The sequence below is a fragment of the Lissotriton helveticus genome, chromosome 1_1 (assembly GCF_964261635.1).
Source record: "Lissotriton helveticus chromosome 1_1, aLisHel1.1, whole genome shotgun sequence".
Classification (NCBI taxonomy): Eukaryota; Metazoa; Chordata; class Amphibia; order Caudata; family Salamandridae; genus Lissotriton; species Lissotriton helveticus.
The window spans coordinates 635,774,322-635,786,926 of record NC_136057.1 but is presented as its reverse complement, the minus strand read 5'-3'; the positions used below and the strand labels follow the sequence as shown (position 1 = coordinate 635,786,926).

Sequence of the window (12,605 nt, the reverse complement as noted above, 5' to 3'; positions counted from 1 at the left end):
CATTTGCAATGCAATAGGTCTCGCAATATTTAAGTTTGAGCTATTGGCTTTGCTAATAATAATGCAACACCAATAGCTCAAACTTTAATAATGCGAGACTTATTGCATTGCAAATAAGTTCGTACTATGTAAAACTGCAAAAAGAAAAAAAACAAGGGATTTGTTGCCATTTAGCATTCAAGCAGCTAGCACATCAGAAACAAGCAACTCCTCACTGGTCTGTTTCTTGAGTAGTGTGGCGTGAGGCCTTGCACACGACAGGAAAGCGCTACACAAGCGCTGATAAAATAACATGACATAACATAAGTTGGCATGCTGTAGGTTACAGGTGCAGAAATGCAATATAAAAAGATCATCTTCCAAACTTATCACACTGCTATGTCATTAGTCGTATAACTCCTAGCAGTTAACAACAAGTAGGCAGTAGCGCTTGTATATGCTATGCCTGCCACGGGCCTTATGCAATCAAGGAGAATGGGTCGTCAGGCAATGAGTTTCTCTGGTTAAAGTGCACTGTGAGCAGGTCATGGACACAGTCTGTGTACGGATGGCAACAGCCTGACGAATCTAGGTGGCTGATCCACTGGCGACGGAAAAATTCATCCGCGGGGTTAAAGTTAAATGTTCTACATTTAGTGGGCGTGTGGCATAACACAAATGAGCCCGGCGTGATCGTGGGAAGTCTATACAGCATTTGCTGGTAACTTCCCCAACTTCTCTACAGCTAGTTGCTGTTGTGCCGAGTCAAACTTACTCGGCCATATACTGTTTTCTTAATTTTATTATGATGTTAAATTATTAATGTCATTAACAGCGACCCTGACATACAAATTCCCTGACATACACTTATAAATTAAACAGTCTTACCTCTTGTTTGGAAAAATGAAAAAAATATATGTTATTTGCCCCATAAAATCCCTGACGCTTCATACTAAAATGTTTACCTGCGTTTTGATTTGCTGCTACAGATGTTTGTGGTGTCTGTGGGTGTCAAAATATCTGCACGCTTAAAACCACATCAGACAGAACATCAAAATATGGCATATTCACAACTGGTGGAACAACCTGATTTATAACTGAACTAGCGAACAGACATCAACATATCTAACCCTTTAAATAATTAAATTTCGAATTTGAAAAAGGTCAGTTTTATTGGCCTACAAAGGGATGGGCCGTTCATACACAACAGGAGACCGGTAGGGGTGCAATGAAAGTTCACTGAACACAGCCGGTGCTCAACAGCTCGCGTCATTTAAATACATTACAAACTTTATTAGAATAGGAGCCTTTACCCGTTTCTTTAAAATAATCTGTGGGATGCTAATGTGAAACAAAAAGACTACCAGTGAAGTTTACAAATAGCTCCCTGTTGGGGGTATTAAAAAGATTCTGCAGGCAGCTTGTCCAGGCTGCATACACTTGTCACCCTCTTCAGTTAATGAGTTTCACATACTTCACGCATGTGGCCCGCAGTAATCATGGCCGGGCCTCTTTCTTCCCGCCCGAAGTATTAATGCCGTCACTGTGTGTTGTACATTTCTATTACAGAGCTCCGGCGATGTTGTGGTTTATTTTTTAAAGCAGTTGGGCGCTGTTTAGGATACCATATCCTAGTCTGTGTTGAATTTTAAAGGCCCCTTGAAGCCGCTATCTTGTTTGTAAACACAGAAGCGATACTGGGTTCTGTTTATGGAAGAGTGGCGTGTAAGTGGCTTCGATGTTGTCCACAACTAAACCCTTTCAGCTGGCTTCCCTCTTCTTTCGAAAACCAGAAGCCACATTTGTAATCTTGAAAGAGGTGGACATATTTTGGGAAATTTCGAAAGCGAGTCATTTTGCCTGGAAAACTACGTTGCCCTCTGAATAATTAACTATTCGTCTACACAGTGTTTAATCTGGGGGCTTGTTGTTTTGGTAAACTTATTCCTGCAACGAGCCTTAACAAGCTCTTGGCATTGCTGTGGGGACGGGGGGGGAGGAGAAATGCGAGACACGGCCTAGCGGCCGTGAATTGTGAAGCAGTGGGCGGGGGAGCGGATCCCTTTGAAGTGGGAGGCAGGCGGCTCGGGAGCAAATGGTAAAAAGCGCGTGCATGAGCACATGCACTCGACGAAATCCGCGATGGTTTCAAAGCTTATTTGGCCCACAATACTCTTGTCTATTTATTCCTTGCGGAATAGAATAGTCGAGACCTAAAAAGGATTGGGGACCATTTACATCTCAATAGAACACTGATTCAGCATGCATTAATTACTTTATCTTATAGATGCAATGTATAGAGAAAGCAAGTGTTTTAGGTTTTCTTTTTTTTCACTACAGTAGACTTTTCTGTAAACATTTTAGGCAGGAATCAAAAACAAGCCATGCATGTTTGAAGTGATAAGGAGGTAATTTTTTCTAGATTTTGTTAGCCTTCTGTCTGCATATGATGCATCTGGTAAATCTATTTTTGCTTTCTTACAAAGTGGCATGGAGTTTACCATGGAGCACCTAATTAAAAACTTTCATCAGGGAAATTGTGTACAGATTCACTTTGGACATGAGGTGCAAATATTCCCAGTGCTGCAAGAAGTTAGGCAGGGCTAAATTTTTGCCCCACTTATTTTTAATTTATTTCTAACCAATCTCTTGCTTCTTCCAAGTTCTGTAAAAGCAGGCATGTCCCATTAGCCTCTGCCAGTACTCCTATCTGTGAAAGATACCATACTGTTCTCGCTCCAGACTTTGTGGGGGATTGAGCAAATAAATAGCTCTCCATTATTGCTGTCAATAATAAAGTCATTGTTTTAGGGTATGAATAACAGCTGCAGATGAAACGGCTGCAGATGAAATCAAGTAAATCTAGAGATTTCTAAAAACACTTATTGCGATTCTCAAATAGCGATTTTTAGAGAATCGCAAAAAGGGATGTAATAAAAAATTTGCACATATTTTGCAATTTCTTGGCATTCTGTAATTGCGATTCGCAAATTGCGAATCGCAATTAAGGAATACCTTCCCATTCATGCCTATGGGCTAGGATTCCCATAGGAGTGAATGGGAAGACATTCTCAATTTGCGATTCGCAATTTGAGAATCGCAAATTGAGAATGCAATTCCAAGGGTGCCAGAGTGTCAAAAGGACACCCTGTTGCACCCCCGAAATAAGTATGTGTACACATGTGGCGCACATGCATGCCGTAGGGACATGTTTGTTTGCCACATGGCACTTTGAAAAATGCAAAAAAGTGAATTTTTTCAAAGAAATCGCAAATTACCACCAACTGAAGTTGGTGGTAATTTGCGATTTCTTAAGGCAAAATCGCCCTTTTTCTGTGCTTCATACATTGCATTTAGGGAATCGCAATTTGCTATTTCTTAAATGCAATCGCAAAATAGAAAATCGCAAATTTTGCGATTCTCTGATTTGCGATGCCCTTTTGGGATGGTACATCCCAAAAGGCCGTTTCCCGTTCGCATAGGAATGACTGGGAATTGCATGCGCAATTTGCGAGTACCAAATAGGTACTCGCAAATTGCGCATGCAATTTCAAGGATGCGAAAAGGCCAGACCGATGCGCCCCAAAATTGGCATGTGTGCTCATGTGGTGCACACACATGCCCTTAGGGCACGTGTGTGCGCCACATGGCAGTTTGAAAAATGCACTTTTGTGCATTTTTCAAAGGAATCGCAAATTACCATCCCCGTAATTTGCGATTCCTTAAAGCAAAGTCGCAATCTCAGATTACTTCTTGCATTGCATTTGAAGGATCGCAAATTGTGATTCCCTAAATGCATTCGCAATTTAGGTAATCGCAAAATTTGCGATTACCTAAATTGAGAAATTGCATTTAGGTTGATGCATCCCAAATGCAAAAATACTGGTCGCAAAGGGGCAGATTCGCTATCTTTGCCCTGAGAATCTGCCACTTTGCGACTGGTATTTACAATGATGCATGTGCCCAATTGTACCTTATCAACCTCTTTCCTATTACTTAAAGAGTTGCTGCATCTCAGATGGAACTACGTGTGTTTTTATCAATTCATTTTCCAGCACTTCATGCTGAGCATTTAGTAGGAGGTTGGGGGGAGAGCAAGAGACAAGAATATGGTTCAATAATGAAAATAATAGTTTACCTTCCAGAAACAACCAGAGTACCGTCATCCAATAAGTAATCAATCACATTCTGTGGTAATGGAAGGATAACACTGTACAAATGAAAAGTGTAGAATAAAGGCATGTTAGCAGGCACACGTACATTTTATTATTTTTACAGATACACTTTATGACATACATGCAAGGGAATATACTTGAAAATAACGTGCCATGTCTGTGCCTAAAATGAATGCTGCAGTTGTTAGAGCGCTTTTGATGATTAGGAAAAAAAATATTTTAGTTTGTTCAGGTTAACAACAGTAGGCCACAATTATGTTCACTAGACCTCAGGTTAGCATTAGTAGGCTTCAGCATGCTCACACTGAGATCCATTTTAAAGCTGCTGAAGATGACTTCACAATTCATTATTTTTTGAATGAGCTTTCCTACTTGCATGTTTTCTTTATGGTGTTTTAATTTGCAGAAAAAAGTGAAAAGTGTGCATATTGTGGTGGTGTTTAATTTGCTGACCTAAATTGTATTCATTTGTGTTCCACAATAAGGAAGCCACGTGCTGAGTATTCATGTGTTTGCAACATATTCAAATTCCATTGTTAGGATCTGCTCGAAGCAGTGCACTGTGTGTTTCACTTCTTGTACAAATGTTTCATCATTATTTCTAATTCTATGGCAGCACCGGAGGCTTCTGATTATGCTTTCTCATTTCTTTACTGCACAAACAGCAGCCAATGAAAGTAAAACTACAATAGTAAAAAACAACATTTCCCATGAGGCTATCAACCACGCCTCCAATAATACAGCCAATCACAGTAGTAGCAAGCATACAAAGTACAGAGACACTAATCTGGCCCCCTCTTTCTTTGCTGCTCCGCAGCCCAGATAAGTGCTCTTTTACTTTGTATGCTTGTATGCTTCTGTGCATGCCTCCTGCAGTATTGCTATCGCCTCTGGCGTGTTTGATATTGTGGATATATTCATATTGTGTATACTTTTGATTGTTACACCGTGTGTTCGGTGCCGTTGCTGTGCTATTGCATTTTGTTTTTCTCCAGCCCGCGCTGTACGCGGCGCCCCCTCCCTTCCCGGCTTTGGAGCGCGGCTTCTCCGGCCCGCTCCGTGTCCCCTTAGATTCTTTTGAGCGCGTGTTGCGCTCGTAGGTCCCCGTGTGTCTCACGTTGCTGCTTGCAGCTGCGGCTGCTTTCAATCGCAGTCCGCGATTTGGAGGGACTTGGCCCCCCTCGGGGAAAGAGACGCACGCCGGGGTCCTTTGGGCTTCCTGCGTGCGTCTTCAGGGGCTCGCGCGCGTAGTTGTGCGCGCGCAGCCCGCGACTGGTGCCTTTGAGACGCTCTGCCCCCGGCTGAAGTGGGGAATCACGCAGTTTGGCCAGGAGCCGATGGGCCGATTTTAGAATCTTAGAAGCAGCGTTTTCCTCCCGCTTTTGCATCGGAGGTCTTGAGCATTGTCCCCTATCTTCCTCGTGAGTGTGGAAGTAGGGACATTTTTGGAAACCCTTTCTAGTCTAGATAAGGGCTTTTTGCCTCCATTAGTCCTAGAACAGGACTTGATAAGCTGGTTTGAGACTGTATTTTACTTGGTATTTCCGGCTCCTGCGCGTGGCACTTCCCCTGATCGACGCCCTCTCCGGGGCTGGCAATTGTGCTTCCCTCTGGGGAAATAGAGTGGAATTGTATAATTCTCTGTGATTATGGCAGATATGGAGTACTGTGATGAGGCGGTTACTGCGTGTGGTGAGCAGGGCAATGATGGATATTACGATGAAGAATCCATGGAGGATATTATTGATAAAAAGCTAGATGCTAAACTTGATGAAGCCCTTTCCTCAGCCCTGCTTCCCTTAGCTAAGAAACTGGAGCTGTTAGTCCCTGGTAGACCTCTCCCTCTTTCTGGCACGGACCCGTCCCGCCTCCCTCCCCCTAAGAAGGTGGCCACTGACCCGGCCCGGCCCCATGCTCAATCGTATGACAAACTGTATAAATCTAATGAGTCTTCTGCTGGTGACAAGGCCTTACCGACCCGTCCTCTTCCCTCCCCCTCCCCGGATGATACCACTACAAACACGGATACTGATACAGATTCCTCGCATGCCGCTCCCCGTAAGCGCACTAAGAAGCGTAAGCATGCTTCTCCCCCTGTCACCCCTTCTCCCTTCTCTTTTGACCCATCCGATATCATACACCCTAGATCCTCAGATTGGATTCCCCCCCCTGCGGTGGCAGAATATTTGGAAGCTCACCTCCGCAAAGGTTTTGACAAAGAGGTGAGAGCACGACTGAAGTCTGAATGCCCCTGTCCCGATTTTGCCCACAAGGTGGCCGTCACTCCCGACATTGACACTTCCATGACTGCTTTCCTCAAGAAATATAAAAAAGACCCCAAGAAAGGGATTGATCGCGCGCTCAGAGCGTGCCAAGATAAGGTCCTTGACCTTTCAGGCCCGTTGGCTAAGATCCTGGAACTGGCCCTCCAGGCTCAAGAAACTGGGGACGCCATTCATCCTGAGGTCCTGGCGGGCTGGGCGCAACGTGCTATCTGCATGTTAGGAAACGCTAACTGCGCCTTGGCGTCCGAAAGACAGAAGTCAGTCCTGCTTCGGATTGATCCACAGTTGGTAGAATTGGCTTCTTCAGAACCGGGCCCTTTGGCGGAAGGACATTTGTTTGGGGACAAATCTGTGAAAGACATTGCAAAATTTGTTAGTACCTTCGCGTCCCTTGAGAAGTCTCAAGCCGCCTTGAAGAGGGTTTTGCACCAGGTCTCTAATAGGGCCGGACATGGCAGAGGACGCTCGACCGGCCGATATTCTAATACCAGTCCTCAGAGAGGGTACGCACCTAGGAGGGGCAGAGGCTACACGCAAGAACCGGACCAGACCGGTTTCTACCGGTCAAGATCTCGCGGTTTCAGAGGCCACTTTAATCGGGGTGTCAACAGAGGTTACAAGAATTTCGACAATCAGTCCTCTTGTAAGTCCTGTGTGTCCTTTGGCTCCGTTAGGAGGCAGGTTGAGTCACTTTGTGATTAATTGGGCGACTCTCACTTCAGATGTTTGGGTCCTTCAGACCGTACAGGGTTACCAGATAGAGATGCTAGAGAGTCCCCTTCAGGTCTTTCCCCCTCCGCCTCTCCTTTTTTCCCTTCTAGAACAGAGTTTTATAGACTCAGAACTGGAAGAATTGTTAACCAAAAGGGCTATTGCTGTAGGACCCTTCATTCCAGGAGGCTTTGGCAGCAACGTCTTCCTAGTACAGAAGAAGGGGGGCGGTCAACGCCTAGTATTAAATTTAAGAGACTTCAATCCCTATGTCGTTTACCGCCACTTCAAGATGGAGGGTATCCATCTATTACGAGATCTTCTGTTGGAAAACGACTTGATGGTCAGGTTGGATTTGAAAGATGCCTACCTGACAGTCCCCATCTTATTTATTTATTTATTTTTTTTTATTATTTATATAGCGCATCTGATACCTTGCAGGCTTCCTGGCGCTGGAGAATACTTTACTGAGGAAAGAGACCGAAAGTATGTAGAGGCGGGGAGGTCTAAGGGAACAGCCAGGTCTTGATACACTTCCTAAATGGAAGAAGTTGAGGGATCTGGCGTATGTCAATGGGCAGGCTGTTCCATATTTTAGCAGCTGCGACCCTGAAGGATCTACCCCCAGTTCTGGCTTTATTGTATCTGGGCACCCTTACCAGATACGCCGAGGATGATCGCAGATCTCTGGCGGGAATATACCACTGAAACAGGGCTTGCAAGGGCCTTGGCCCGAGTCCATGCAGAGCCCTGAATACAATGCAAAGGGACTTGAAAGCCACCCGCTGCTTTAGGGGTAGCCAGTGCAGTTCGGCCAGGGCCGCTGTGGCCGAAGACCTTCTCGACCAGCCAAGAGCCAGCTTGGCCGCGGCTGATTGAATTCGCTGCAGCCGGTCCAGTAACGTGACAGGGGACTCAAGGAGCAGGGCGTTGCAGTAGTCCAGGCGACTCAGAATCGTACACCTGACTACCAACGCCCGGGCTTGTGCAGGGAGAAGTGGCATAATTTTTCGCAAGGAGCGTAGCAGAGCCGTACAGATCCCCACTGTTTTTGCCACCTGGGTTTCCATATTCAGCTTGTTGTTGAGCATGACCCCAAGGTTGCGGACCGAGGAGACAGGTTTAGGTTTCTCCCTTGTTTCAGGCGGCCAGAAGTCATTCGGGAACTGGCAAGATAGAGTGGTGCCAGCACAGAACAGAACCTCTGTTTTGGAGGCGTTAAATTGAAGAGAGTTCCTATGGAGCCATCCAGCCGTTTCTCTAAGACACTCATGGAAGGAGGACAGAGAGATAGAGTCTTCTCCTTCCCAGGAGAGAATGAGCTGGGTGTCGTCTGCGTAATTAATTGTTTTTAACCCGAATGACTTAATTAATGTAATCAGTGGTTTAAGGTACACATTAAAAAGGATGGGACTAATGGAAGACCCCTGGGGGACTCCCTGTGGCACAGGTGAGAAGGCAGATTGGAAAGGAGGGAGGGAGACAGCCTGTCTCCTGTCCTGCAGGTAAGAGTGAAACCAAAGCAAAGCTGTGCCTTCCACGCCAGCTTCCCTGAGTCTCAGCAGCAGCATCCTATGGTTGACCGTATCAAATGCGGCCGACAGGTCCAGCAGTATTAGTGCTACTGGCTGGCCCCTGTCTGCACGCATGCGAAGATCCTCCATAGCTGTTAAAACTGCAGTTTCGGTGCCGTGGGCAGGGCGGAAGCCGAACTGGAGATCGTCTAAAAGGTTGTTCTGCTCAAGATGAATGGAAAGGCAGGAACTGACCCATCGTTCCACTACCTTCACAGGGAAAGGCAGTAGGGAGATGGGTCGATAGTTAGAAAGACAATCTGGGCTCAGGGAGGGTTTCTTCAAGAGCGGACTTACAAGCGCCTGTTTCCACGGGGTTGGGACATAGCCACGTTGCAGAGACTGGTTGCATATTTGGCGCAGGATGCCAAAAAGTTCTGTTCCAGAGCTTTTCCATATTTTTGGAGGCAGAGGGTCGAGCGGGGAACCCGAGGTGATTCCGAGCGCCAGGTTTTCAAACTCGGGTTCAGAGATCATAGAAAATTCTCGCAGTCTAGCCGGCGAGCTGGAGGATCGAGGCGGCAAGTCATGAGGGCTAGTACTAGCTCCCTGAGTGTAAGCATCTCCCAGTAAGGGGGGAGTCTTCAAGTTTTGGATAATGATATTGATTTTATTAATGAAAAAAGTTGCCAGATTATCACAAAGGGCTTGGGTGGGAGGCTGGGTCGACGTGGAACACTCTGGGTGAGTTAGATTTCTAAGTATCTGAAAAATACTTTTTGAACTGTTGGTGGCGTTGGTAATAGTAGAACAGTAGTAGTTAGCCTTTTCTTGGACAATGGCAGTTTTGTATGCCCGAAGGTTGTCTTTCCAGAGAGTTTTGTTGGAGTCGAGATAGCCTTGCCTCCACTTTCTCTCAGATTGTCTGCAGGCCAGCTTAAGGGCTCTCAATGAGTCGTTAAACCAAGGGGCGACTGCTCTTCTCCTTGGTTTGCATTTTTTCAGAGGGACGAGACGCTCTGAAGTATTGGTGATCTTGGTGCAGAAGGACATATAATTGTCCTCCACTGACCTGGTGGTGGAGAAGCTATCTTCCACCTCGAATACGGGGCCGGCCAGTCTCCGTTTATCAGTTTTTTTAGCTTAAGCTCTTGAGGCACAGCCGGGAGCAGGGACAGATAGCTTTTTAATTCTGCACTGTAAATACCTGTTTTGCTTGCTCTAAAATCGCCGTCTTTGCTGCACCCTCGCCACTTAGCAGATTACTTGCTTACGTGAGTAAAGGTTCTCAGCTGCCACAACCTGATTGGCCTGTCGCCAGGACACGCCCACCAGCGTAGCCACGCCCCCTTCTACACAAAACGCGCGCTGAACACAAGCGCAGCGTTCTACTAGCTTAAGCTCTTGAGGCACAGCCGGGAGCAGGGACAGATAGCTTTTTAATTCTGCACTGTAAATACCTGTTTTGCTTGCTCTAAAATCGCCGTCTTTGCTGCACCCTCGCCACTTAGCAGATTACTTGCTTACGTGAGTAAAGGTTCTCAGCTGCCACAACCTGATTGGCCTGTCGCCAGGACACGCCCACCAGCGTAGCCACGCCCCCTTCTACACAAAACGCGCGCTGAACACAAGCGCAGCGTTTTACTAGCTTAAGCTCTTGAGGCACAGCCGGGAGCAGGGACAGATAGCTTTTTAATTCTGCACTGTAAATACCTGTTTTGCTTGCTCTAAAATCGCCGTCTTTGCTGCACCCTCGCCACTTAGCAGATTACTTGCTTACGTGAGTAAAGGTTCTCAGCTGCCACAACCTGATTGGCCTGTCGCCAGGACACGCCCACCAGCGTAGCCACGCCCCCTTCTACACAAAACGCGCGCTGAACACAAGCGCAGCGTTTTACTAGCTTAAGCTCTTGAGGCACAGCCGGGAGCAGGGACAGATACCTTTTTAATTCTGCACTGTAAATACCTGTTTTGCTTGCTCTAAAATCGCCGTCTTTGCTGCACCCTCGCCACTTAGCAGATTACTTGCTTACGTGAGTAAAGGTTCTCAGCTGCCACAACCTGATTGGCCTGTCGCCAGGACACGCCCACCAGCGTAGCCACGCCCCCTTCTACACAAAACGCGCGCTGAACACAAGCGCAGCGTTTTACTAGCTTAAGCTCTTGAGGCACAGCCGGGAGCAGGGACAGATACCTTTTTAATTCTGCACTGTAAATACCTGTTTTGCTTGCTCTAAAATCGCCGTCTTTGCTGCACCCTCGCCACTTAGCAGATTACTTGCTTACGTGAGTAAAGGTTCTCAGCTGCCACAACCTGATTGGCCTGTCGCCAGGACACGCCCACCAGCGTAGCCACGCCCCCCCTCAATCCCCCCCCCTTTTCTTTCTCTGCTACATAGCATGTGTCCCCATCGGAAGCGCAGCGGACGAGCGCAGCGGGCGCGCCGATTGCGCGCCGAAGGCGCGCTTAAGGCAAGCTCGTCTGCGCTCGTCCGCGCCGAGGCCGGGCCTAGGGCACCCCCCGCCTCCCGCTGCTCACCAACACATGAGGTGCTCAGATACAGCAGGGAAACACTTATGCTACTGAATACACAGGCAGACAAATCTGTATGCCCTCGTCTTCCCCCTCACGTAGTACATCAGGACGACAAAGCCTGCTCTCACTGTCAAGCTCAGCTCCCTCACATTAATCCCCTCCCCCCCAAATCAACCCTGATGCCACATCCCAGCCCCGACAACACCACGACCCGTTCCTCATCAGCCCAAGTAGGAGCTGCACGCTGCTCCAAAGGGAAACTAATCAACGGACTTCTAAATGTCCGCTCTTTACCGAAACACGCAACTGAAATCCAGCTATTGACCGAGACTAACAAACTCGACATCCTGTTTCTAACCGAGACATGGATGACTGAAGGAACAGAATCAGAGCTAGGCATTGCATGCCCAGACGGATTCAAGATCATTCAGAAACCCAGACCCTCAGGTCGAGGAGGAGGACTGGGGATCATTTTCCGAGAACAACTTAACATCACTACCCTGGACATTGACACTATCTCCTGTGTAGAAATCCTCGGGATCTCCTTAAAATATGACTCTGAACACTGCCTCACGGCCCTTGTATGTTATAGACCTCCGGGCCATTTCAAAGCCTCACAACAGCAGGAACTAATCACGGTCATAAATAACATGTCAATCTCCCATAACAGGCTGATGATACTGGGAGACTTCAACATATGGGACAATGACCAACTACGTACAGCCCTGCACAATATTACTCAATCCTGCCACAATCTAGGGCTGAAACAGTGGATAAACACCCCCACTCATATACTAGGAAACACCCTAGATCTTATCTTTGCAGCAGAAGACCTATTAACCCTTGACACTATCTTCCCAGTAGCCTGGTCAGATCACTACCTCATTAGGTTCAACTCCCACATCCCGTCCCACACAGGATCCACAACCTCACAAGTTAAAACCTTCATGGGTCGGGACTGGAAGAACCTATTGAGGAGGAAAGAGGAGGGAAAGCTCGACCTATGCCAGGTCGGGGCATCGTTTAAACTAGAAAATGATATCACCACAAACTATCTCTCTTTTCTCCACGAAACCACAAAAACACTCGACGCTGTCATCCCGCTGAAATCAATCACCAAAAGAGGTAAACCCTCCGCCCCCTGGTATACGGAGAAACTAAGAGACCTAAAAAACACCTGCAAAAAGGCGGAGAAGCTCTGGAGAAAACACTACTCAGACCAAGAGAAAGTACGATGGAGACTTACTATCTCACAATACAAGAAGGAAATAACCACAGCCAAATCCAACTATTTTGCTGAGATAATCCTCAAAAGCTCCAACAAATCCCGGGACACTTTTAGACTCATCAAAGAGCTCTCCCACCCCGCCTGTGCCAATAGCCAAATCAAACCCTCACAAGAACT

At 46.9% G+C, this 12,605-nt stretch overlaps 1 protein-coding gene across 1 annotated transcript in view; it reads right to left on the bottom strand.

Moving 5' to 3' along the window:
- Positions 1–12,605, bottom strand: part of CDC123 (cell division cycle 123) — a 458,927-nt gene that overhangs the window by 407,607 nt on the left and 38,715 nt on the right. Inside the window, exon 2 of the mRNA XM_078674168.1 lies at positions 4,118–4,189. Coding sequence (XP_078530294.1) covers positions 4,118–4,189 — 72 coding nt within the window. The remainder of the gene's footprint in view (positions 1–4,117; positions 4,190–12,605) is intronic.